Source organism: Astatotilapia calliptera, chromosome 14, assembly GCF_900246225.1.
Source record: "Astatotilapia calliptera chromosome 14, fAstCal1.2, whole genome shotgun sequence".
In the NCBI taxonomy this organism is placed as follows: domain Eukaryota; kingdom Metazoa; phylum Chordata; class Actinopteri; order Cichliformes; family Cichlidae; genus Astatotilapia; species Astatotilapia calliptera.
The window spans coordinates 7856555-7883675 of record NC_039315.1 but is presented as its reverse complement, the minus strand read 5'-3'; the positions used below and the strand labels follow the sequence as shown (position 1 = coordinate 7883675).

Below are 27121 nucleotides of genomic sequence, written 5' to 3'. Positions count from 1 at the left end.
CTAACCCTTGCTAAAACGATGTTGGGCCTTGTGTTTTGAATACAGTCACAGCTATTGCTTTACTTATAAAAGAATTGGATGGCTCATAGATACAAACCTTATAGTCTGCACTGCTGCAAAAGACAACAGGGTTCTCCAAACACATTTGAATACCTTCTCTAACTCTATAATTCTATACAAACATGTGTAAACTTGACGTAAAACGAAGAATTGAAAGTCTAACTCTGTAGCCTTCCTGAACTTCTCCTAAATTTTTTGCTTTAGCAAATGCCAAAGCAACAGCCGGTCTCCTCTCCCAATATCTGTCTGTTTTTAATGCACCCCTGGATCAGGTAATCCTGAAAGGCCTCCTTCTTCCACATGATGCCCTCCTTTTGTACTTATATCTTAACAGCAAGTTCTTAGGTTGTTGAACCTTTAACTGCAAGGCCTTGAACACGGCCTACCCAGATTTAATGTCCCTAGCCAGGTGACTGTCCTGTTCCCCAAGCAGAATCCAGAAACGGGTCTCTAAGCTCGGTAGCAGGTAAAGGTAATGTGCAGTTGACCCCAAACCTATACCTGGTAGTGGTCCACTGGGTAACACTTAAATGTGTTTTTTGTGGGCTGTTAAACTCCACTCCCAGGTCTGGCTAGAGGATGAAGGCCCATTTCTCCCTTCTTTTTATAAATGCCATTTATGATTCTTTACACCTAAAATTTCCATTTACACAAGTTATCACTCCCAACATAACTTTGATCTATGATATTTCACTACTTTCTAGATCAAATATTAACAAATGCAGTTATATAAAACTCAAGAAATGCACCATATCCATCATGTCACTGCTGTGCAGATAACTGTACCATAGTGTCCATGCTGAGGTCTGCACTTAACCGATTTAGAGCTGGAAATCAATTTAAGGATGATGGCTGCAGCAGAAACAGTTGTGTTAGCAGGTTGAGCCTTTCTCTTAAAAACAATATTTTATAGCACTTGTCTGGAAATATTTGAAAAGGAAAAACATTTGTTAGTAGCACCAGTGTTTTGTCTGCCTGCACTGAGAGATTTTGTGTCTCAGTGTGGTTTAACAGTAAGCACTGCAGTAGATGCAGGTGTGCTGTCTCTGTTGTGCAGAGGCATCATTTAGTGCGATGTTTTAGCTTATGTTGCAAACGGGCACTTCTGTCTGTAGACCCTCTCTGCTTTTCTTGTCAAGTTTACAAAAGTTGACTTGTTCTAAGCATACATCAAACTCTAATAACAGGCAACAGCACCGTTTTGTTTTCTTAGAAGGGAAATGACATGCTATTTCCTGCTGCGTAAGTGAATTTATTAGGACACAAATGCAGAGCAAATGCCTGAGATGGAGCAGCAGGCAGTCAGTTTTCTTCCTAGTAGGTTTTTTTTTCTTTAGTTTAATTGGAAATTTTCTTAGAATTTAATTTTTTGTGCTAGAGGAAGTTGTCAACCACAACTTGATAATGGGAAAGGCATGATGAGGTGATAACAGCATGTGCAATTTCTCTGCAAAAAAAGAGTTGCTGCTTAAGATCAAAGGGCCTGTCAGTGCTCTCTGTCCTTTCCAAAGGGTCCACACAGGACATTTCATTCACATTTCTCATATTGGATTAGTAGAAACTCTCTGAGCAATTATGGTACCTGCTGGCTGACTAAAATTGCAGGGCAATTAAAGGAAGTGGCATAGCTCTTAATCTGAGCATGCAGGTGGCAGGGCAGCCAGCTGAATGATGGGAGATGAGGGAAGCAGATTTTGCAGAACTTCCAGATTTTGGTAACATATCAACAAACTTAAAATTCATGTTGACAGTTTAAAGCTCTTCGAAATACAAAGTTTACATATAGATCTCCCTTAATGAAGGAAAGGGTTAAATATCATGAAGGCTGAAATATTGTATTTATTTATTTGTCTATTTTTGTCAGCCTTAAATAAAATCATACATCAAGCAGCCTATTAAATGATTTTAGAAGTGCAGAAGCAGACAGTTGGGTCATGAGAACTTGTAAAAGCCTCAGTAGTACTTGGCAGTTTAGAGGTGGCCCATCATAAACACTGTAAAAGTTGTGGAGGTTAAAAGTCCACAGTCACTCAGCTGATTGGACAAAAAAGAGGTTCTTGGATGTTTTTGTTTTTTTGTTGTTGCAAGCAATAGATGGTGCAGAAAAGGGATAACAGAAATAATGTGTATTTTTTAATGCAAGTATCTCAAAAGTATTCACAAAAGACAATCTCAGTAACTCAAGGCACATGGATAATCAGAAATATAAAATATAAGAAAACAATTCCATTATGAAGGTCAAATGTAACACCATCACTGTCATGCTGGTTTGCATCTGACTGTCATAAAGACAGAACAATAATGATAGTGTCCATAAACAAGAGACAGTGTCATTGTATTTTCCCTCCAAAGGCAGAATTAGCTTTTTTTGTCAGTGTACTTAAGCTTGTCTGGTTGTTATTTTTCCCCCCGGATAGTTCACTGTGGCTGGAAGATAGTCATTCCTTTTTTCCCTTGTCCCTAATTGTATTTTAAACTTAGCAGTCTCTAGTTAGATCAGGGAATTATATAATTCAATACAAGTAATTTTTTTAGGCTAATATTTTCTGTTTGTACCTTCTTCTCTGTAGATCTTGTTTAACCACAAAGTTGTTCCCACCTGTAACATATATTCCAAGCAGCATAATATCTTGTCTGCTGAATTCACTCACATTCCTAAAGCTAGAGAGAGACCGGTTGCCAGCTAATTCACTAATGTCATTTTTTTAAGAGTCAGATTTGTGAATACTGCTCTTCACAGGAGTGCTGCAAAAAATTCTGGGCCCTTGACAACATTTCAGTCAGAAACAAAATAAACAAGATGTTTGGCATGTTTAACATTTAGGAATAAATGCAGAAAAGATTCATGGTTTTCACCACTGTAGGTTTTTGCAATCCTGGGAGCCCAACAGGCCTGAGTTTATCCCACACTGGGCCTGAGGATTTTCTTACAAAAGCTGTAACTGTTAGAGCCAATCTATAGAGAAACATTTGTATGTACGAGTCAGAAATAAATCTGAACAGCTCACATTAAGAAGTGGAAGAATTCTTTTTTCCAAGCTTGGGACAGAAATTCGCCGCTACAGTAACCAATAAGTTATCATATGACCTCAGCTGTTTCATATACAGAAACACCCATTAAGGTTTTTTGAGCTACAAAGAAGTGTAAAAAAAGAGGCCAGAAAAAAATTATACATTAATATTGTTTATGCTGGCTAAATCACTCGTTGCTGTGTTTGTAAGAGGTTAACTGTGATTTCTCCTGCTGGTCTAGCCTACATTGCCTTCGGTGCATCTACACATCTTTCACTGCCCCCACAAAAAAACTCACTTTATTTCATGGTTTTATGATGAAACAGACTGAAAGATTTAAATTATTATAAGATGGCACAGTTTTTTAAATATACCTGTTGAATATTGTTTTTAAGTCATCTTCAATATATTTTCTTTACTTGTGATCTGCTGTTTTTATGCAGGATAAGGACCTCAGATGTTATGAAGACCCATGCTCCAAATTAGACATGACATTCAACATTCATATTTCTGACATACTGAAAATAGGCTCCTGCTCTGCCAGTAGGACAGCTTGATGGGCAGACAGACTTTTTGATGCTTGACGATGATGATGATTTATTTTAAGTGCTCTTGAGGCTGCCACAAACTCAGAGCTGATTTCATAATGTGTGAGCGAGAAGAGCCCTTTGGTGTGGGGGAGTTAAGGAATAACAACCAGCAGGGTGGCATGCTGGCTGATGGCGACGCCAATGCCAATGACATTCGGACAGAAGATGGTGGGAGAACTGGGGATACTGGCTGTCTGTCAGGATTGATAACTGAAACAGCAGAGCAAGACAAAGTCATCATCTGGGGCACAGACTCTCAGTGTGATGACCCTGAGCTGGCTGAATTTGAGATGTTAGAGTGTCAGGAGTTGGAGGCTTATCTTGTTGAGGAGGAAGAGGACTTTGTTGGGCTTGCAGAGCGGAAGGAGCTTCAAGAACAGCCGTCATCATGCAGAAAATCCACAGCAGAAGAGGCGATAGATTATAAGGGCAGGGAAGAAAGGAAGTCAATTCTGAACGGTGCCAGTGAGCAAGAATCCAATGGCTCTAATGTCTCTGAGAGCAGAGAAGCTTCCAAGACTGACTTAAGCTCTGAAACTGATGTCTTTGTATCCTGTCTGTCCACCATTTCAAGCATGGCCACTGCCATGGACACTGTTGGCAAGAACCAGATGACAGACTCCTGGCATATTGCCTCTGGTCCTCATTCAACCATCTCAGAGGACCTAACTTCCCAGATTTGCACCACTATCTCTGAGAGAGGCAAGGCCTCTCAAATAGTTGATGATTCTTCTCTTTTTGCTAGAAAAAGCACAATAACCCAGAAAGATGTAGATATGAATTTGAATTCAGCAGTTCAGTCAGATGATGCTGTATCACAGGCACATGATGTCAGTGGCAAACCCGGGACAAATAATAACCATAGAAATAAAGCAAAGGGTAGTGTTTTGGAGGTAAATTGTACTGAGCACAAGGCTTTAACCTCTCCAACAAAATGTCAAAAAGAAAGCAACGCTAAAATAGATAAAAGCACACAAGCGGATGAAACCCCTGATGTGAACTACAGGGCTCTCAGAACAGGTACAAAGGGGACTCAGTCATGTGTTGAACCTAAAGCCATAAAGAAACAAGACTCATTTGATAACACACTGAAGAAACAAAGCTCTTTTGATAAGAGTCTGAAAAAGCAGCCTTCATTTGAGAATGCTTTAAAGAAGCAGCTCTCTTTTGATAACACCTTAAAAAAGCAGGGCTCCTTTGAGAACACCACCACTCCCAGCTCTTCAAGTCTGGAAAGGAGGAAGCCATGGGGAAGCCCCAGTCGACCAGCAACTCCTACATCCCCTAAAACCACCTCCTCTTCGTCACCTAAGAGACGACCTAGTGGTTCTCCAGCTAAGGTCCAGGGCATCAGGGCACCGAGCCTGGAGCACAGTGACTCCTCTCAAAGAGGAATAAGTCAAACTATCAAGCCACATGCTAAGACGAGTTTGAGCAGTGGAATCCCCAAACCTATCATGCCTCAACAGAAGGAGTCCGAACCCAGGAGATCTTCGCCCCCTCAGAAGCCCAAAAACGTGCGGCCAAAAATCATCACGTATGTTCGAAAGAATACTCAAGCAAAACCACCACTCACCGATGCACTAAATGAAGCCTCCACACACACATCAAGATTACCCTCTTACTCCAACCCACCAGCTCTCAAAGATCCAAAGGTTGCTTCTCAAACTAAATCCACACCAGTGCTCTGTTCCTCAAACCTGCTATTTGACAAATATCGACAGGAGATGCAGAAGACAGCATACTATCCTCCAGGTGTCGCTGTGACTGGAGTAAAACCTCCAAGCAGCAGTATCCCTCAAAGGAGTGGAAAGTCAGACAACTTCCAGGAGGCATCAGAGAAATATCTTCAAGAGGTGAGAAGCGGACTTTTGTTTTGATATGTTCACACAACTCAGCTTATGGTGTGGTACAAGTATTCCAATTTAGCATGATGGTGGCTCAACCTGTAAGCATTTTTAACCCTTTAATTGTTCATGCAGATTGGTCCGTTTCAGCTGCACTGCACATGCTGTGTTTTAGATTATTTTGGTCACATACTGGCTCACATTGCACCACAAACAGTAACAGAGTGGTAATAGATTAGATGTATTATCACACAAAACCAAAGTGCCTAACTTAATAATACATGAATCAAACCTATCACATGATACCTTGCTGTCCATCAGTCTAGAATGTGAATGATGTTATAGTAACTGGTTTTGTTGGTGATGTCCTTCAGCAGCATGTTTCCCCTGAAGGAGGTAGTGTCTACCGCTCGCCAAGAACCCTGAGGCCTCAGCTTGGGCTAGGTGCAGTCACCAGGCAGCCCGCAGCCAAGCCAAGAGTTCAGCAGGCAGGTCAAAGGTCAGGTCCCTCACAATATCTGGCTGCCAAAGTGTCCACTCCAGGCCAACAAGATCTGGCAGGTGAGATTGTAACATTTTGGCAAATTGACTCAAAAGTGAACTGAAATGTTAGTTGCATTTTTAGTATCAGAGACAGCTGCATTTTCAAAGGTTGTTTTGGGAATGTTTAAAAGTTTAACACAAGATGTATTTGTGTATGCTTACGTTAAAAAAACCCTGTGTGGTTAGATGATTAGGTCAAATCTTGAGAAATCATTTCAACAGATTTCTCTCATCTCTCTCTACCTACTTCAGTATTCTCCACACTCTCCCATCCCGTAGATGTTGAGCTGTAGAGTTATTTATTCAACAAGCTTCTTGGGCTTGCTGAATGATTCACCTAATTTTTTTCCTGTCATGCTTATGGATGAGCCTTGGCTTTTGGCACCTCAACTCTTTGAAGTGCAAAGCATTTGAAGTTAGTGTAACTTGCACATGCTACCAGCTCGCACTGCATAATTTTGCCTTCTTACATTATAAATGATACTCTTGGCTGGTTGCACATATGCTGCTTTCTTATTTATGTGGAATTTAGTCATTGAATAATGTTTATATATCTATATATATGTAATCTTCCTCTTTTATTTATTCATTTTATTTCAGTATAAACTAAATCAGGTTTTTAAAGTTTTTTTTTCTTGTTTTTTTACTTGTTTTTCTACCTTTAGGAGAGCCCAGGAGGGCAGGTCCAGAAACCACCCCAAAAAGCCTCCTGCTCAAATCAGGCCAGTCTGGCCTTCGTCCTCCAGGCTTCTCTGCCCTTCCAGCTGCCCGTCTGGCTTCTCTAGGATTTGTCCGGAGCTCCAGTGTCTCATCTGTATCCAGCAACCAGTCTAATGAAAGCACCCACAGTGACCCAGGCCGAGGTTCTCAGTGTGAGTTATGTCCACTCAACTCATTTTTTTTATGAATTAGACTAATACTGTTTTTACTGCTACTCTGCCTAAATAAAAGGTTACCCCACACCAATGTTTTACTACATCTGCATCTCCTTATTAGTTCACCAGCAGGTGTGGCTGGTCTATCCTCAGTTACTATAGTAACAGCTGCTCATTTTGTTTCATTTTCAATCATTTGTCAGAATTCTGCATTTCTAAGCCGCTGCAGCACAGAGCCTCAGAGAAGAAAGGATTTCTTTAGGAAGAAAGTTACTCTCTCTCCCTCTGCTGCCTGTGCTCAGCCTGCATACTGCAGAATTCCCAATGCATATTTCAGTACCATCACTGAAATATTCCCCAGTCTTCATCTGCATAAAGGAATGACAGCAAAATTCACCTGGCAATGCAATTATCTCTGTGTGTGAACGAGATGTCAGCAAAGTGTCAGGAAAGAAAGTGTCGGTTAACAAGACATTGTTTTATTACCAAAAACGGTTTTGCTAAATATGAGCAGGCCATGTGTGTTGTCTGCTGATTCAGAGACGTGACACAAACTGACCATTGTTTTGAAAATGTTTATATATATGGTTATGGTCTGGGTGTAAAACCAAAGCAAATAATGCAATAGCAGCCACTGAAAGTGATTCACTAAAAGTAGTGATAAGTAATGATTCTTATATTTTAAATACAATGATTTTATTTTCTTTGTAATAATGTAGGGCAGGGGTGTCCAACTCCAGGCCTCAAGGGCCGGTGTCCTGCAGGTTTTAGATGTGTCCTCAATCCAACACAGCTGATTTAAATTGTTAAATTGCCTCCTCAACGTGTCTTGAAGTTCTCCAGAGGCCTAGTAATGAACTAATCATTTGATTCAGGTGTGCTGACCCAGGGTGAGATCTAAAGCATGCAGTACACCGGCCCTTGAAGCCTGAAGTTGGGCACCCCTGATGTAGGGTCTTTACCTTACAATATAAACCGCCTCTGGAGAAGCTGGAACCAATAGCACCCAGTTTCATAAAGGCTACCCCAGAAACCTGAAACACTGAAAAGAAACACATAAACAAAGCAACAGCTACAGACCAGTCATGGTAAAAATAATAGTAACAGTAACAGAAAATATAAAGAATATCAGAGAAAGCGGCTCTTTAAGACAAGCTTGCAAACTTCTCTGGTAAATTTAATTTAAACTGATAGACATCAGACGTAAATAAGATTTCGCACTCTGGTAAGGTCATTAATTTTTATTCATTTTTATCTATGTATGTAATTATGACAATGAGCATCATTGTCATAATTACAGGTTAATGTTGTCCTTTGCTTAAACATCACTACATTTATTCCAGTCTTTGACAGCTGAATCCTGGCTGTCCTTAGAAATAGCAATAGTACTCTTAATTAGTTGGTGTATACAGTACCACTGATTCTCAAGAAAACAACAACAGTTCTACTCAACATTAATATGAGGATGCCCAACTTGACTGCCAGTGGCTCTGTAATCTTTTTAGATATGTAAACTGAAGCAGATTTGTGTACATTTTAACAAATTCAGTATCTGCCAGATTGTAAAATACTTGGAAGCAGCTCAGATGGCATACACAACTGTCTGCTTGCACCGCAGTGTTTCCCTTTAGGCTGTTGGCTCAGACTGCACCACGCTATAACCATAAGCCCCAAATGCAGCTACAAGCAGGAACAAGCAGCTCCTTGTCATCATGATGCTCAGGTCTGGTGAAATAATTAATTCACTGGTGTAGTTCAATCAGGAGGAACGTATTACACAGTATGCTGACTGTAAAGTAACGCAGTCCTTTCTTCTCATTTTTCTGTCACCAGTTCTTCATCACTGCCACATGGCCCAGAGGCACATTTGTTCTGAATGTTATTAGCTTGTCTATTCTCGCTGCTTGCGAGTTAGTCACAAGCAGAGTCCTCATTGGTGCTGATCAGAGGATTCTTACTACAGGGGGTGGATTTGTATTGTACATGCACGCTAGAAACAAGCATTTAGCAGTGTGAGTCAGCCTTCGGCCGTCTCCTTTAGCCAATCCCTTTCTTGGCTTCATCTCCATTTCAGTAGGTCACCTTTGGGAAAAGGAAAAAAAAAAAGAAAGGAAAAAAATCTGCTGACTCTCCCTGGTGTATTCATGCTGCTGCTTTGGAAAGCATCACTAGATGTGTTGCACAGAGCCTTAGCATTTTTACATCAAAAGTGATTTAATGTTCTCCTTTAATCTGTTTTTATGCTATACTGTCCTTTGTATCAATAAAATGTGCTTATATATATATATATATATATATATATATATATATATATATATATATATATATATATATTGTTTAAGCCGTGAGACCAGTTTTCCCGTGATTCACTCGCGTACGTCAGTTTGAAGAGGAAAAAGAACTCCACGGGACTCCGATGTGAAAAGATGTAACAAAAAATTTATTCCACAGTTTTTGCATCTTACAGGAGTGGTCAGGTTTAACTTGTCCTCAACAAAATAACCTACTACGGTAGGAAAACCGTGTGGCTCTGTTCTACCCTGCTGCCCCGTATAGCTTATGCCGTGTTAACTCCTTTTCTCTCTCTCTCCCCCCTCCCGCACCGCATGCACTAATTTGCATACATCCGTGATGCCCGGATTTTACTATAAACACGAGTCTTTAAGGCACATGTATTCATGGTACTACGTAACCTAGTTCCACCATAAACATGCATCTATTTCCTAAAATTATTAATTACACAAACAAGCTTAACAACAGCGAAATATAAATACTAAAACATATGAACTATCTTAACTTGGCTCCCACATATATATATATATATATATATATATATATATATATATATGTATACACCCAGCACGCCCCTGCGGGCGGTTTATCCTTCAAGCTCGGGTCCTCTACCAGAGGCCTGGGAGCTTGAGGGTCCTGCGCAGAATCTTAGCTGTTCCCAGGACTGCGCTCTTCTGGACAGAGATCTCCGATGTTATTCCCGGGATCTGCTGGAGCCACTCGCCTAGCTTGGGAGTCACCGCACCTAGTGCTCCGATTACCACGGGGACCACCGTTACCTTCACCCTCCACATCCTCTCGAGCTCTTCTCTGAGCCCTTGGTATTTCTCCAGCTTCTCGTGTTCCTTCTTCCTGATATTGCTGTCATTCGGAACCGCTACATCGATCACTACGGCCGTCTTCTTCTGCTGCATTAACATCATCTAGCAGACCTTCTGAGGGTACTTCACGTAATCTTGGTAACCGGCTACGGGGGATCCAGGTTTCAAGCTTGGCCATGATCCTATTTTTCAGGTCAGTTCCTCTCGTACTCAACGATCCTTCTCCTATCGCACTTGGGGCTATGTACCCAATCTCGGGTGGGGGTGATGATATCTCCCCCCTGACCTGGCGTCCTGACTCCTCCTTGCCGTAGCATTTGTGTTGTACCTCGTCAATCTCTAGCTGTGAGAGCAGTCCCTTCTTTCGAATGTTGGAACACTGAGCTACTAGTTGTTTCGCCGTCATTGTGGATGTTGGGTATCGAAGAATCCATAGGTCCCTCATCCTATTCATGTAGCCCCTTCCGCCGGGGTTACTTGCGTAGTAGCATTCCAACAACGCCCTGTTTTCGTCCCTTGCCCACCGATGCCTTCTTGTTCCAGTAGCCCACTTTTCGTCAGGGTGCCCTGGTTCCTCAACACCTGACGCGGACCTTGTTGATCCGGGCGACGTCCGAGCCGGCATGCCTTCATATTTATCTGTCTCGCTCATGTCTGCGGTAGGCTTGCTTAGCATAGGGGGTCTAGCCTTAGGACCCTTACTGGATACAGACGCCCCAGGCAGGAATCGAACTTGCGATCCTCTGTTCCAAAGGCGTGTAGTTTAACCACTACGCTATCCAGCTGCTATATATATATATATGTATATATATATATATATGTATATGTATATATATATATACATACACACACACACACACACACACACACACACACGTATGTATCACAACAGCTTAACGTTTTTTGAATGTCTGCAGCCTCCTTGGGTCACAATTTGACATTATTAGATCAGAGTGATGGTATTTTAATTCAAGGGCACAACGCTATCCTTTCCTCTTCAAAAGTGTTATATTACCAATAGTTAGAGTTTGTGTCAGCACTACCATTGACTGAGCTGCTGAATATTTTATGATTAGTAATTAGAGCTCTCTGGTTTGACTCTTCACTTATAACGACGAAGTAAATTCCATCATTTATGCACTGATGGAATTTTTTTGACTATTATAAAGTTAAAGGTTTATATCTGAGAAATGCATACAGTATACAGCATGCAAAAATATGTAAAAACTATCATAATTTCATTGTGATTATTTGGAGGATGTTTCAGCTGCACTGTTCCTCAGCCTTTCATTTCCATAAAAGCTAGAGGCATAACAGCAGCTCTTATGAATAATTACTATGTTTACAGCACCCTGTTTTTTGCGAATCTTGATGAGAGTGTGCAATTTACCAGAAAAAACAAAGCAAAGCAAAAAAGAACCAAAACTCCATTAGGAAAGAGTGTAATGATCTGAAACGTGCATGAAATTGACAGTTAAAAGCTTTAATGCCATCATTCCACAGTTTTTCATTTTCAAATGGCGCTGAGAATTCCCTCAGTATTACTAAACCAAATCAAATCTTTTGTGTTAAGAAACAAGAACATCGTTTACTATAGGCCATGGCTGGCTCTATGCCTATTAGTTTGCATAGTCAGGTATTTCCCAAAATTGTACATGTGTCTGTACCGTAATCCACTGAGACATGGAGTGAAACAAAAAGCTGGCAGTCATAAATTAGCCACAAAGATATGTCATACCTGCAAAACGTGAATAATTCAGTTTTTGTAGTCAACGTCAAAATATCTACGTTGGCCAAGGTGAAATATTTGATAGCTATCTTGGCCATTTCCTCAGAATCGAATGTTTTTCTTTCTTTTTCATCATTAGATATGCAACATAATTCTTAGCACAACTAGAAGTTATTAAAATACAGGTAAAGACAACCTTTTAAATGCTATAACTTGTTTTGTCCATGCTGACTTGCTTGGTTTTATTACAATATAGTAGACATTATATTGGGTTGAGTTTTCTTTTTAAAACTGTGATATAACCCACTGAGTAATGCTCAAAGTTATAGGGAGAAAAATAGGTAAAAAAGTAGAAAAGAATTTGTGTGGTAGCAGTGTTTAAAGTTTATTTTAGTAAGAGGGTTCAGAAAATGCTGGAAAAATATGGCGACCTGAAGAGCACCAAATTTCAAACAGCTTGAAATTTTCATAGAATGAAGGGAAATTTTTGCATGCATTACTTAAATATGAGGAAATTGTCTACAAAATCTACAAAATAAAATTCACTAATCCTGTGGCGGTCAGGTGAGACTCACTCACTGATATTCTTAGGAAATGGCCCATATATTAAGAGTCAGCGCTAGAGCGAGCACACTGACTGCCTTACATAGGCTTAATCACATTCGGGAGGTGAGAAAATTGCAGCTTTTAAATAAAAACATATTTCGTACATATATAAATAGCAACATTGTGTGATTTTTGCCACAGTCCCTGAGCATGTTTTTCTTTTCTGATGTAGATCCCAGCAGTGGCAGCGATGACACACCTCAACATAAAGCCACAGCACCAACCAGAGAAGCCTCCCCTGCTCAGAGCTGCCCTCACCCTCCTAATGCCCCCAGCCTCCAGCGGCGCAATCTGCCACCACGGCACTGCTCCCCACTAGGTACAGCACTCTTGCACAAAGCCAGAGGAACCAAACGATTGTGCTCAATTTGTGTATGTGTGTTTGATTTCATTCCTCAGTATAAGCCCCACCTATTCCCACACAGCTGCTTAGAGAAATGTCTGAGTTTTAAAAGTTATTGTGGAGTTTTAAGTAAAAGCAGGAAGACAGAACAGTTTGTATGTGACGATTTGAGCTACAGTCCTGTACATGGGCAAGAAGTTGAGCTAGAAACAATAAACACAGCTGTGCTTTTTGTACTCAAGCAATGATTTTTCTTTTGCAATGTTGCTAATTATGATTGTAGTTGAGAGCATAATGACTACGATTGAGTGTTTACTCATTCATTTGCTTTTATTGTCCATTGTTCAGCTCAGTTTGCTTATCAAGCTTCTGATTTAGGACTAAAATGAGTAGAAAATGATAAATAGTATTTAGGATTACTTATTCATGTGCTGTGTTTCCAAACTGTTGCCTAGCATTGCATCACAGCAGGGATACAGTATCATACAGTAGCCTATACTCCCCCTCTGCTCTTGTGGGCGTCTTTATTGTTAGCTAATGCACAGTGGTGCTCATGTTGGCGTCTTTGCAGTGAATGTGGAGCATCAGCGCCATCCTGTGGCGACAGTTTGTATTTCTGGGTGAACCACCAGTCGCCCCATCTTTCCACAACAGAAACTGTGTCAACAAGTGAAGCAGTAACTCCAGCTAGTGGTCACTGTCCTACAGTGATCGCTGAGTCTTTATTCCAGCCATTTTTTATGCTTTCAGTTATTCACTGATTTGATTAATTATAAGGAAAAAACAGAACAAAGTTGTTGTTTGTTTTTACTACCAGTTTCCATGCCTAGGCATTAAATCTGTTTTTCCCAGGAACTCTGTTGGAGGGATGAACAATATTCTACAAAAAAAAATCCCTTTATATTGAGGGTTTCATTTGATCAGTCTGCGCATGTGTATCATATTTTATTCAATATAAAAAAGTGGTGTTATTTTATAATGTTATTGTTTTGTGCCAAAGTTTTGTCTGTAGTAAAAAAACAGAAGTAGTGTAGCAGAAGTACAGGTTAACCAATATTTAGGCAAATACTTCCTATGAGATAAAACAAACAACAAAAATGTCTGTCTTATGTTTTAATTCTGTGTATTACAAAGAAAATAACACCTTTTTTGTTACACAGTGACTAGGAGAGATTTACAGAAGGATGCAGAGGCTGAGCTGTCACCAAAGTCCTCCCCTAAAAGACTTGCAGTGGTTTCTCCCAAGCCACAATCCCCTGGTGAGTCAGCCCTGTCACACCGCATACATTTAAACACAAACTATAGGCACATAAGGTGTGCTTAACGTACCATGATGTGCTTAACATACCATGATGTCTCTTTGGTTTTTTTCCTAACTGGTAAAAAGAAGGGGTTTTTGTTCAGGACCATCAGCTGCTACTGTATCTTTAAAATTTGCAGTGACTTTTTCATTCCGTGTCGCTCTTGCTCTCTCGCCGCACTTCATCCCAGACTTTACCCATAGCACCATGATGTTGCCATAGCAACAAAGCACGGTAGCTCTAATGCTAGGATGGCTCCTTCAGGAGCAGTACTGCTGGCTCAGATTACAGCAGCACAAATCAGCAACTTCTGCTTTTCTCAGAGACCAAACAGGCCAAACAGTGCAGGTGATAAGGGTTTTCATACTGCACATATAATCCACTTTTACATCAGCAGCATCCACATAAATTGACTTGTTTGTTTTGTTTGTCTATATATTTCTATTTCTATAATAAGTCTGAGGAAAAGTACATCAACATACTATATTCTTCTGCCTGTTTTGCGTATCTGCAGTTCGTGGTCGGACAACAGCAGTTCATGGAGCCATTCAGACCGAAAAGGCACAGGAGGTGGATCGCGCTCAGATCCAGCAGCTGCGGGAGCGATGTGAGCGGCAGGCCCTGCAGCTACAGACTCTGCAGGCTCAGCTAAAGAAAGCCTCGCTGTGCCTGGATGTTTTCAGCATCACTACCCAGCACTTCTGTCACAAGGTAAGATTTAGCAGAGTTCTGCAATCCCGGCAAGGTCGACCGCAGACTTTGAAAGCCGAGTAAGAGTGCAGTGTTCCAATTCTTTCACTCTTAATCCTAAAATAGGACTACGTGTGTATGACACATGTGATTGTGGGCGATAGTGGTTCAAGAGTTGGGAGTTCGCCTTGTAATCGGAAGGTTGCCGGTTCGAGCCCCGGCTTGGACAGTCTCGGTCGTTGTGTCCTTGGGCAAGACACTTCACCCGTTGCCTACTGGTGGTGGTCAGAGGGCCCGGTGGCGCCAGTGTCCGGCAGCCTCGCCTCTGTCAGTGCGCCCCAGGGTGGCTGTGGCTACAATGTAGCTTGCCATCACCAGTGTGTGAATGTGTGAGTGAATGGGTGGATGACTGGATATGTAAAGCGCTTTGGGGTCCTTAGGGACTAGTAAAGCGCTATATAAATACAGGCCATTTACCATTACCATTTACCATTGTAATGCTGTGACTTTATTTCATTCCCATTAAACTTCCTCCAGAGGTAAAAGAGAAAATATACAACGTCATCATTATCAAAAGGCAGCATAAATAAAAATATTTGTCAACAAATCACCCATGTCCAACTACATGTGTCCAAATGTCTGTATAAAATTTAGCAGTTTTACACTGTATAACAATATCCTTAATATTAAATATTACGCCATCCTAATAACATTTGGTCTCAACCTAAAATACACAGGCAGATATTTTTTGTCTTTGCAAATTAAAATTACTGCATTAATAATTGAAGCTAAACCAGTATTTGATGTATTTGAGGGATTTGATGTTTTCTTGCATAAAAATGTTGGAGTTTTAGTTGAGAGTTATGAAAAGAGAGCTTGCTTGTTGCTGCATGAGTCTGTAACGGTAACATATCTTGATATGTAGCAGCATTCAAACTATTCTTTTAAAATCACCCTGCAAGTTTGCTTTAATGCGACACAGAACAAGTTCCTCATTAAAGTTGCATCCTTTGCAATATGTTTGTAGATTCATTGTGTTACTGAATGGCAGTGTTTTGTAGGGTTACAGTCAAAAACTGCAATGCAAATGTTGCAGTGAGCTCCAGAATGCGATTACACACTGTGTTGGAGTCATTTGCACAAACCTGTAGCTTCTGTCTTTTGTTGTCAGGATTGCTTTGTTCACAAAGGGAGCCGCTTGCTTTAACCCTCTTGTGACATCTTTTGAATGACTCTAAAGGCAGCCTCTTTTGATAGTTGGTAGTGAAATGCTGAGGATTTCCAAAGGTGCTTTTTTCTAGTATAAAGAAAGAGAATGCTTTTGGGATGTGTTGTGAGTTTGTATACATGCAAGTATATTGACATGCATTTGATAGGGGGGTGTGGTGTATCTTGTTGTGTCTGTTCTTCTGGTGCTGCTGCTGGATGGGTGACTCGGTGGAATCGAAACACATTTGATATTTAATATTCTTTTTAATCACTCTTGCTTTTCCTGTATGCTGCTCAGATGAGACTGACAGAGTGTTTTCTGTTCTTTCAGTCTCTATTCAGCACTTGGTTTAACCTTTCCTAGTCCTCTGTTTGCATTTAATATATTTGTCAGCCCCACCCGCTGGTGGTGCTCTACAACCAAAGATTAATGAGATTAGAGCTGCCTGTATGGCCTGCCTCTGCTTTTGGTCAGACTGATTGCAAGACAGAATCCCCTCTAAATTTTAACAGTGGATCTTTCCAAGCATTTCCAAGCTATCTACACACATGGGTGCATACTCTGTTTTAGGATGCGTGACAACATGTGCTGATGTGGTTTAATTATGTTGTAATGAGTGCATTGAAGAGATCTCTAGATGGTTAATATTGGGTTAAGCTAGCTGATTTGAAGTGTTTTTGTTTTAATGAGGTATTTGTTCATATAGATATTTTTGCAGGACAGTTTTTATTCAAAGCAGTGTTTTGGTTTCTAATGAAGTGTGTTTGTTCTGTTATGCACATCAGTGTCTGTAGATATGATCTTCCAGCTGAGCATCAGAGCTTATCATTCTCTACTCACTGATCATCTCCCTCCCCATCTTCTTTTGCTAAATTTTTTTCTCATACATGCAAAAGACTGTGTGTGTGTGTGTGTGTGTGTGTGTGTGTGTGTGTGTGTGTGTGTGTGTGTGTGTGTGTGTGTGTGTGTGTGTGTGTGTTGTTCCCTTCCATCCGTGTGAATGTGATACGGGGCGTGTTGGTGGGGGTTTAAGAGGAAGGCAGGCAGAGCTGGGCTGGGGCCGGCAGTCTTTGTTCCAGCAGGGATAAATGATGGTCACGAACCAGGAAACGAGGTGAGGCTTTGGTCTTTCCATCTCTCCTCCCCTCTCTTTCCCTCCCCCTCTGTCTCCCTTACTGTTTCTTTCTGGAACTCGCATCTGTCACTGCTGCCTCCCGAGCCGGCTAAGGGATGCTGCTGCTATCTGCTAGCCTAGTATGGGCCACTGCTGCTGTAGGCTCCATTTCTTCCGTCTGTTCTGTCTCGACCAAACGGTAAAGTCAGTCAGTCTTCTGCAGGCAGCGAGCTTGTTTGAGCACCGAGGATTCCTCTATGTATATGTGGCTGTTCGCAAGTGTTTAGTGTTTGGGGGGGTCTATTTATATGATGATTATGTTCACTTGTTTGCTAGAGACAGAGCCTGATAGACAATGTAAAGCTGTGTATGATTATGCTGAGTCAAAGCAGGCTTGTCTTTCACACTGAGCATGCTTCTTTCATTTTATAACAGTTTGCAGGGACATACAATATAAAATGCCATTGCTACTGTGCTGTATGCTGATTTTTCTTTTTTTTGGTGTTTTCATTGCATCCTTTTTATATCCCTACTGGTTAACTGGGTTTATTATATGTTATTATATATTATATATACATACATATATATTATAGTTTCCTGTGTGTTAACTATGCACTCTTCTGCTTGGGACAAAGTCTAAATAAAAAAACAGCTGCACACTGAAAGCTGTTTGTGGTACCACTAATTAGATCAACTAACTTAGTAATATTTTGTACTCTAGTGAAATTATTGTAATAATAAGTTGATTTATTAGATTAAAGTAATACAGACTGAAAAAATTAATTAATACAGACATTAATAATAAACAAAACTATAGACAATTTGTTTAGGCTTCTCTAATTTGAGAACTTGGTTCTTTTTTTCCTCTTCTATATGAGTGGAAACAGGATATTGTTCATATCTGAACTTTTTGAGGGGTTTTGATTCATTATGATGGTCACTTTCTATATTTGATGATTAATAAAGGAGTTTGTAAAAATAGCAAAACAGTGTAACTGATAAAGAAAACCATAGTGATGGGCATCCTAAAGATGGATTATATGAAGATCATATGGGGAAATTAGAATGCATGTCACATAACTCCCCAGAGATTTGAATTGGATGTCTTGTGGGCAGGACCGTGGATCGATGGGTAGGAGCAGAGGTGGAGCTAAAGCGTATGAAATGAAAAAGCTGCTGACCCTCCTGAGGTCACTGCAGAGACTTCTTGATGACTTCATGTTCCCAGTAAAACCTCTTAGAGGGTGACATCATGACTGCTGTGGCATACTGTTTACTGTTTCATACATTTTTCACCTGCCTCTCTCCTTTTCGTTGTATCTCCTGTGTCGTCCCCCCCCCCCCCCCCCCCCCCCACCTCCTTTTTTTAAAGTCTTCTGCAGTCATTTCACATTCTGGAGAGAAAACACATGTATCACACATAGCCTGTGCAAGTGCTGTATGGTATAACTTGATTAATTATTTAGCGTTAACCTCCTAAGACCCGAACTCTTCCACAGCATGCGTTTTTAATTTCTCTTTGATATTTGGGCATATTGGGGCCCGATGAATGTAAAAACAAAGAATTACCAGATTTATTTTTTTTTACCTGATTTTTGTTTGTAAGAAAAATGAGAGCCACAAATGAGGATATTCTTTTAAATTTTTTATAGAATAGTAGCTGTATAATGTCCTCGTAAGTGGATTTTAGGCCCTTGTAGAGCAAAATTGAGTATTTTGGTCTAAATAACCCAAAATGTGATGTCCACATATGTGGACGCCAGGTCCTAGGAGGTTAAAGCTTAATTAGAAGCAGAAATGTGAGAAAGAAAGGCCTGGTAAAAATAAATAAATAAATCAGCCTAATGTTAACTTTTCCTTCATACGAGCTGTTGTACCATTGCATATCAATTCATACATTAACTTCATTTTTTTGTTCTTTATCCCCCTAAGACCAAAGCTCTTTTTTGGGATGCATTTTTAATTTCTCCAAGCTATTGGTGAACAGTATAAGATTTTTCTTTTTCTTTTTTGGCTGCTCCCTTTAAGGGATCATCTGCCTCTAATCCTATCCCTAGCATCGTCTTCAGTCACACCAACCCTCTGTGTGTCCTCCTTGACTACATCCATGAATCTTCTCTGTGGTCTTTCTCTTTTCCTGCTACCTGGCAGCTCCATTGTCAACATCTTTTGTCCAGTATAGCCACCTCTTCTGCACATGTCCAAAGCATCTCAGCCTTACTTCTCTAACTTTGTCTTCAGTGGGACCTGATATAAACTAAGACTCTTCTTTAAACGGAAAGTTGTTACTTTGTTACATAGTTATTACTTTCTGATTTTATTTCTGAAAAAAACAACAACAAAAGTATATCTTTATATAACGAAATGTGTTTATTTTAAACCATAACACTATACAAGAAACTGTGCTTAACAAAGTACAAAACGCTGTTGAGCAAAACAAAGTATAAGGTTCTAAAGTCTCCTGTCACTGGCTGAAGTTTCTCCTTCCTGATAAAAGAAGCTAGTTTCAGGAGAACTGTTTTCAATATGTAATATACTGACATTCTGGTTCTATGTATATAGAAAATAATAACCATATTTTTTTTTATGATTGAAGATATATTTTAGAAAATGTTATCACAGTTCCTTATGTCTTTGCTCTACCCACGTATGAGCAACAGACACCCCACTTTAGACAGTGAAATTTCTCGTCTTTAGTCTGATGTGTCGTGGCATATTTTAAGCCAGTGATAGTAAATAGAAGTAGTTGGTTATGGATTTGTTACAATGTAAAATGCATACTGTTTTTTATTTATTTGTATTTATTTATTTATTTTACAACTCTGAGACGTAGCAAAAATATGCACGTCATTATCTAAGATCCCTAAATGCTGTTTTCCACACGACACATCACATCGGTGAAGTCCTAATATCCAGTAGCACTGCACTGACGCGTCCTGTTACTCTGTGTTCTTGAGTGCAATATCTACATGAAACGGTTGAGTAAATTATCTTGCATCATTTGCTGAAAGAAAAACAAATCTTCCAAAAGGGCAAATTTTTAACACATCCACATTTGATTCACCCGAGCTTCACAGCATAACAAACTGTAGTGAAATTGGTGGGAGCCAGTTTAAAAACCCGACCTGTTAGCATTGTTTGTCATGCTCTCTTACAGCCACCATTAGCATCTATGACAAAGATCTTGCATTATTAGAATTACATGCTTGAGTTTTGCTGCTGCACTGACAAGAAACACCTAAATCCATTTGCACTGTCTAGAGATGTATGTCGCTGTGTGTCTTTTCAGAGTGAGAGTGCCATTGTGAAGGAGAGGGAACTGTCCCTGGAGCTTGCCAGAATCCGTGATGAAGTGGGTAAGTGGAATACGGCGTTACAGTTATGGCACCACAGGGAGGAGAGAAGGCAGTGAGTCACTCATCGCTTGCAACCCATGATGTATTACCGAGTGTTTGACCACATGGCCCATGGGAATTCACTTTGCAGACAGCAGTCTAGATTTAGTCTTAGACTGAACGTTAAGGTGTGTGTCTGGTCAATAAAGTAAAAAAACAACAACAACAACAAAAAAACTCCTATGTTGACACAGTTCAAGTCACACTTTAGAACAGACTTGTAATACAATTAAAAATATATTAAGAATTTTATAGATTTACCCTTCTTACTTTTAAAACTACCCTTGTTACATATAACACCAGAAGAGTGAAAAAAAATAAAGAAAAACCAAGACTGTGTGGAGTCGAAATGACTTGCCTGTCTTTTTAGGATGTTTTTTTCTTTTGTCTGTGTCTCTTCTATTCTGTCTCTATTCCAGCTGTCAGTGTTGCACACTGGGAGCAGTTGCAGCAGGAGAAGGAGGAACTGGAGCGTCGTTTTGAGTCTGAGCTGCAGGGATTGCGGGCTCAACAGCAGAAGGAGCTGGGAGCGCTGGAGGAGCGGCTGAAAGCACAGCACGTGGATGAGACGAATAGTCTGCAGGCGCTGCAGCGAGCTGAGCTGGAAGAGCTACACTTCAAACAGCAGGAGCAGGTCTGTGCTAGGCAGCCTGGATATGAACTGCCATGTTTATCTAAATCTCATATGAGAAGTGAGAGTGCAATTTAACTAAAAACACGAGTTTATCTAAAAGACAAAAGTAAATCGCAGCGGTTATTTTTATCTATGAAATTTTTTTAAATTTATAAAATATTAACAGAAACATTTATTAAAGAGAAACAAAAATGGGAGAAAATAGTGTGTTGCATGGTGTTCATATATACGCATGTATGTGAACAGCGGGTAGAACTGATGAGTTATTTTTGTAATTGTTGCCTGCAGCTTGAGGAGATGAGTCAGAACCATGAGGCGTCCTTGATGGAGATGGAGACGGCTCACAATGATACACTGGCCACTCTGCAAGAGGAGCATGCCAGGACTGTGAAGAGTAAGCACCCCATTTAAAACCTGTTGCCACCCTGCGCTGAATCACTGCAGGTCAAGAAACATGACGGTGTGTGTTTCTCGTGTCAGATTTGAAGATGGCCCATGAACAACAGAGGAAGTCTTTGGAAGAAGAGTTTGAAAAGATCAGACTGTCACTGCAGGTTAACAGTTCTCCTTAAAAATTCATAATATGACCTAGTTAATAGTTTAAGTCACTAACAGTTTAATATCCATGGTCATCAGGATCAGGTGGACACACTGACATTTCAGAACCGTAGTCTCAGAGATCGAGCAAAACGATTTGAAGAAGCTCTCCGCAAAAGCACAGATGAGCAGATCGTGGTAAGAGCTTCACGATACACTGCTTACTGCTGATGTGACAGTAGCAACATTAACAGCATAAAACTTGTTGATTGGTTTTACAGCTTAGTGGTGTTTTTTAATGCTTTTTAAAAGGATGCTTTGGCTCCCTATAAACACATTGAGGAGGACCTGAAGAGCCTCAAAGAAGTTCTGGAGATGAAAAATCAACAAATCCATCAGCAGGAGCTGAAGATTTCAGAACTGGAGAAAATAGTAGGTTTCAAGTTTTTACCAGAGAACATCTGGAGTATGTTGCAAAATATCCAGTGCATTAAAACTTATTTTAAGTTGGTATGATTCATGGCAGCTTGCTGAGATTTATGAATGATTTCATTAGTTGTCAAGTGTATCGTTACTGCAGCCTTCCCATTTACCTCCCATCTACTTTCATTAGCGCTAATGTTTCCTTTGTAAACCCAAATCATTTAGCCTGCACCACTGTTTCACTCGTTCCACAAGTATTTTAGTGTGGTGTACTGTGTTACCTGTGTTTTTTGAGCAGGCTGCAAAGAATGTGTTCCTGGAGGAGAAACTACAAGTGTTACAACAGCAGAATGAGGACCTGAAGGAACAAATAGACAAGAATCTCGCTGTGTCCAGGTCAGAGAAAATCCATACATGTGCTGATTAAAGTTCCAACCACGAGATGTAACTGTGCTTGGTGCTTTCTTGTCTTAGAAGTGTTGCAGTTTTCTGGATACGTCATCTATGTTATACAGAATATTTTTGTTTATAGAGGTCAGTTAATCCATCCATCCATCCATTCTCATCCGCTTATCCTTTTCAAGGTCGCAGGGGGACTGTAGCCTATCCCAGCGGTGTTAGGGCGAGAGGCAGGGTACACCTTGGACAGGTCGTCAGTCTGTCGCAGGGCTAACACATAGACACAGACAAGCATTCACACCTATGGGCAATTTAGTTTCCAATTAACCTATCCCCACTAACTGCATGTCTTCTGACTGTAGGAGGAAGCACCCAGAGAGAACCCACGCGAACACGGAGGAAACATGCAAACTCTACACATAATTAATGTTTAGAAACATTTACAATAATGAAACCCATAATTCTGAATGCAGAAATTCAATACTTTATAGAACCACCACTGGTAACTTGGAATAATTGTTTTGTGCATAATATTATCAGTCTCTTGCATCATTTAGATAATCACAGCACACAGTGTTAACACTGGGTGATCCTATCTTAAGAGAGCATAAACGAATGCTGGTGAAGCTCAGTAAACTGATGCAACAGAAAAGGGATAATTCACCTAAATGATGTGATTTAGATGGGCCATTCCTTGACTGGATTCTGTGTTAACACTGAATCAAGCAGTGGCCCAACACTGGAACACCTTGACTCTTTTCTTTTTCAGCCATTCTGTTGCAGATTTGCTGCTGTGCTTGGGATCATTGTCCTGTTGCCTGACTCAATTTTGATAAAGCTTGTTTGGCTGTCAGACAGATGGTATAAGAGGAGCTCACGGTCAACTCAATGATAGCAAGGTGCCTGGGTCATGTGGTTAGAAAAATAAGCAGATATCGTCGCTCCACCACCGTCTTTGACACTTGATAGGAGGCATTGATGCTATGCTGTTATCCTGTGTTTGGTTTTCATCAAACATGGTGCTGTGCATTATGACCAGAGGACATTGTTCCAGAAGTACTTTTGAAAAGTTTGTTCAGATGGATTTTTGCAAAGTTGAACTGTGCTGCCATACATTTTTTTTAGAGAAAAGGTTTTCTCCTGACAGTTGTTCCAAACAAGCCATACTTGTTCAGTCTTTTTCTCCTTGTGTTGTGATGAACTTTAACAGTTAACGTGCAAAAATCAGTAAGAAAAAAAAAAGTGACCACACAACGTGACCTTTTCCTTGTCACTTTAGGCAACTCTCTGAAGAGAATGCTAATCTGCAAGTGAACGTGGAGAAGGAGAGCAATGAGAAGAAGCGCCTTAGTCGCACCAATGAGGAGCTGCTGTGGCGCCTACAGACCGGAGAGCTGAGTCCTCGCATGTCCCCCAGCTCCTCCCCTATCCATCGGCCACCCTCTGGACCAGGCTCTCCTGCCCGTCCACACTCGTATCACCAGTGATGCTCTTCTGGAAGTTCTCGTCACCAAAAGCTTTTAGCTGGAATCAGAAGGCCTCATTTGTTTTAAACCTCTTGGGTGAATGTTTCTCTCAATCAGAAGAGGGATGGATGTTACACTATATAAACACAAATAGGTCTGTTTGTTGGGAAAATCCACTTGCCTATGTGATTTAAAGTTTGAACCCCACTGACCTAACCAATTGTACTGTTAATCACACCTGTTACTAAAAGAAGGAATTCTCTGCCCTCAGATTTTCCTACTCCACACGAACGCAACACACAGCAGATGCACTGAAAAACTCCCACAGATTGTAGATTGATTGGAGAGCAGAATGAAAATCACGGTGCCTCATTTCCATGTTTTCGCCTACATCTCCATCTTCTCATCCAGCGCTCAGGATGATGGATGTACAAGACATAATGATAATCAAAAGTGCAACAACAAACACAAAAAGCGCCTTTTGCCATCCATTCTCTCCCACCAGCAGCATCCACCAGGACAAGGAAAATTCTTTTTGTGAGTAAAATCACAAAACTACCTACAGTATTACTCTCAATGTTCAGATTCTTCTCTGGGGCTTATTATCCTTTTCATCCTGAAATATTGTAGGAGTTTATGAGTGAATATCAAGCCGTTTAACCTCAATCATCCATGCTACTTTAACTTGCATATTAGCATTGACCTAAAATGTGTGGCTACAACAACAACCCAACTTGTATCTTCTGAACTGCCAACACAGTCAACAGTTTTCCTGACCATACTTTGTAAAATCTGTACATGTATTGCTCTCTTTAAAGCATGATCTGTCTTCCAGTTATAATTAACTATATTTTAGGATTGCCTACAGTGTGATGAAGTGGCACGGAAGGGCAGTGGAGCATCGCGATTTAAAAGGAATTTCTTATTAACTTGAACAGGATTCATTAAAGGTAAAACATTGCGTTATACATTTCACACTAGGTGAGTTGATGCCCTTCACACCCTTCAGATGAATTAATATAATTGACTGCTCAAAAGGTTAACACTTGATCATCGCAGTATGAAGCAAAGTCAGTTAAACTTCAGGAATAGTAGTCTGTCCGGTTAGGAAGCAAAAAAATTATTACTAATCAATTTAATCTGCCTTTGTGCAAATGAAACAACAAGAAAGGTTTAACACGTGTTCACATACATCTTTGCTTATTCCTGATCCTTTCAGAATGATTTTTTTACTCCAAGAGTGTGGAGAAGACCCCAGGGGTGATGGGCTGTTGTATGAGCAGACCTGGACAGGCCGTAGATCTGCTCCTTTGTGCCTTTGTGCAGATTACTAGCAAAGCCCTAGAAAATGACCTCCAGTATGCCATTGGTAACGTTGCTGCCTGTAACATCATCCAGCATGACTGGGTTGACAGTAGGTCAGTGATGGTCTGGGGAGGCAGAATTGCACAGGTCCTGCAAAAAGACATATCGAGACTGTCTTGTGACAGTATGTTCAAAAACATGTACATGAGTAAACTGCCGGAGGTCATTTTGAGGGGTTCTGGCTCCACCTGTTCTTCCTTGCACTGAGGAGCAGATACTGGTTTTGCAGCTAGGTTGATGCCCGTGCTTTAGCCCCTGTTCTCTCTTAATATGACCCCTCTTTTCCCATCTTCTGGTGCCATCCTGGAGGAGCTGGGCTACTTGTGCAGGTACAGTCTCATGCTACCAGTAGTGACAGTGACACAAGCAAAGAGCAAAACTGCAGAAAAATAAGAAAGGATAAGAGAAGACAGCAGTGTATGGTCACCACATGCAGCATCATTCAGTGTTTGGTGGATCTTCTTGATGCTTCTCCAGTGCTGCTGGTTTTGCTTCCTTACTGGACAGTCTAATTCCTGACGTCTAGCTCAGTTTGTGTTATGCTGTGATGATCAAGTGTTCACTTTTTTTTGTTGTTGAGCAGTTTATAAACATGTCCTACAAAGTGAACATGCAGACTACATAGAAACCACCAAAGAGGAAATCATTGAATACAGCAGTTCATTAAGTACTGTAGCTGTCATATGGTTGGACTTAATTGCTGCCGAATCAGCCATAAATGGTGCAGACGTTGCAAAACATTTATCTGTTTTGTTGCATTTTAAGATTATACTGTCAGGGCTCTGGCAGCTAGCTGAAACTATTGCTGTTTTCTCTGTTGATGTTTATTATTATTTTGATTGTTTGTGTGTGTTTTCACCACAGAAATCTTTATAGAGAAAGAATTAACCGCAATTGACAAAAAACCCCAAACTGATTACATTTCCATCAAAATAAGCACGAGAGTCTGATTGCAATGTTACCTCATTTCTCATTGTAGAGAATAATCTCAGGTCTTGAGGAGAATTAAGAGTCATCAAAAGGAAGCAACTGCCTTTTTTTGTATTGTATTTTTTTTCATGTTTACATATAACCACCTGTCTCAAATGTCTGTTTTGCCAGATAACATTTCTAGAAATTTTATTTGGATGTAAGCGTTCTGTAAAAAACTATTTTAAAGAGCCTAACACAGTCAGGAAACGCATAATAATTAAGTGAAATGGGATTTTATGACATTAATACATTGTAATAAAGCAGGCTTTCTTTTATCCATTCCCTCAGACATAAAGTATGGAAATCTGCTGAAATAGGGATTTGGTTCTAGGTGAGTTAAATTTATTGTTAATACAAGTTGATTATGTTTAGCTTCATCGCTGGTGGGTGTTTTGAAAGGAAGTGGAAATGATGGCTCTCTCCATCAGGTACTCTGATTGCACTGAATGCCTGTGTCCTGTGGACATGACCTTGTACTCATTTACCGAATGTTTGTCTGACACTAGAATAAGAGGTTTTGTTTACAGTTTATGTCCAATGTCAGAAAAGGTTGCTGCATCGCCTTGCTTCTGTTGTTTACATGATTTTTGTTCCTATTCAGTATTTCAGAAACTCATGCGCTGGATACGGTTGTCTGAAAGCATGCCTTTATAAGGTTTACGTGCATTGTTTTGACCTTACACTTCCTGCACATTTATTTATTGTCATCCCTCAAAACTGTAACTGTAGCTTAGCTGGTTAACATATTGTGGTGAATGATGAGAAGTATTGTCTATACTGTATATGTTGCACTTTGTATTTAAGTATTAAATCACAGCAAGTATACACAAGAAGGGAGAGCCTCTTTTTAAGGTTAATAAGTAATAATGCAGAGCAGATTGCAGCAAACACCACATT

The 27121-nt window shown here is 40.3% G+C and overlaps 1 protein-coding gene across 5 annotated transcripts in view; it reads left to right on the top strand.

Moving 5' to 3' along the window:
• Positions 1 to 27057, top strand: part of mtus2b (microtubule associated tumor suppressor candidate 2b) — a 28950-nt gene extending 1893 nt beyond the window's left edge. Inside the window, exons 2-15 of one of the 5 annotated variants that reach the window (XM_026192150.1) lie at positions 3516 to 5518; positions 5887 to 6070; positions 6718 to 6924; positions 12548 to 12694; positions 13879 to 13977; positions 14534 to 14730; positions 20323 to 20389; positions 20848 to 21062; positions 21351 to 21456; positions 21543 to 21616; positions 21699 to 21797; positions 21912 to 22031; positions 22318 to 22418; positions 23701 to 27057. In XM_026192150.1, the coding sequence (XP_026047935.1) occupies positions 3719 to 5518; positions 5887 to 6070; positions 6718 to 6924; positions 12548 to 12694; positions 13879 to 13977; positions 14534 to 14730; positions 20323 to 20389; positions 20848 to 21062; positions 21351 to 21456; positions 21543 to 21616; positions 21699 to 21797; positions 21912 to 22031; positions 22318 to 22418; positions 23701 to 23908 (3624 nt within the window). In that variant the 5' untranslated portion in view covers positions 3516 to 3718 and the 3' untranslated portion in view covers positions 23909 to 27057. Of the gene's footprint in view, positions 1 to 3515; positions 5519 to 5883; positions 6071 to 6717; positions 6925 to 12547; positions 12695 to 13878; positions 13978 to 14533; positions 14731 to 17084; positions 17233 to 20322; positions 20390 to 20847; positions 21063 to 21350; positions 21457 to 21542; positions 21617 to 21698; positions 21798 to 21911; positions 22032 to 22317; positions 22419 to 23700 lie in introns of those variants that run through there. The other 4 variants (XM_026192149.1, XM_026192148.1, XM_026192151.1 and 1 more) reach the window with 4 other exon arrangements.
• The last annotated feature ends 64 nt before the right edge of the window (positions 27058 to 27121 follow it).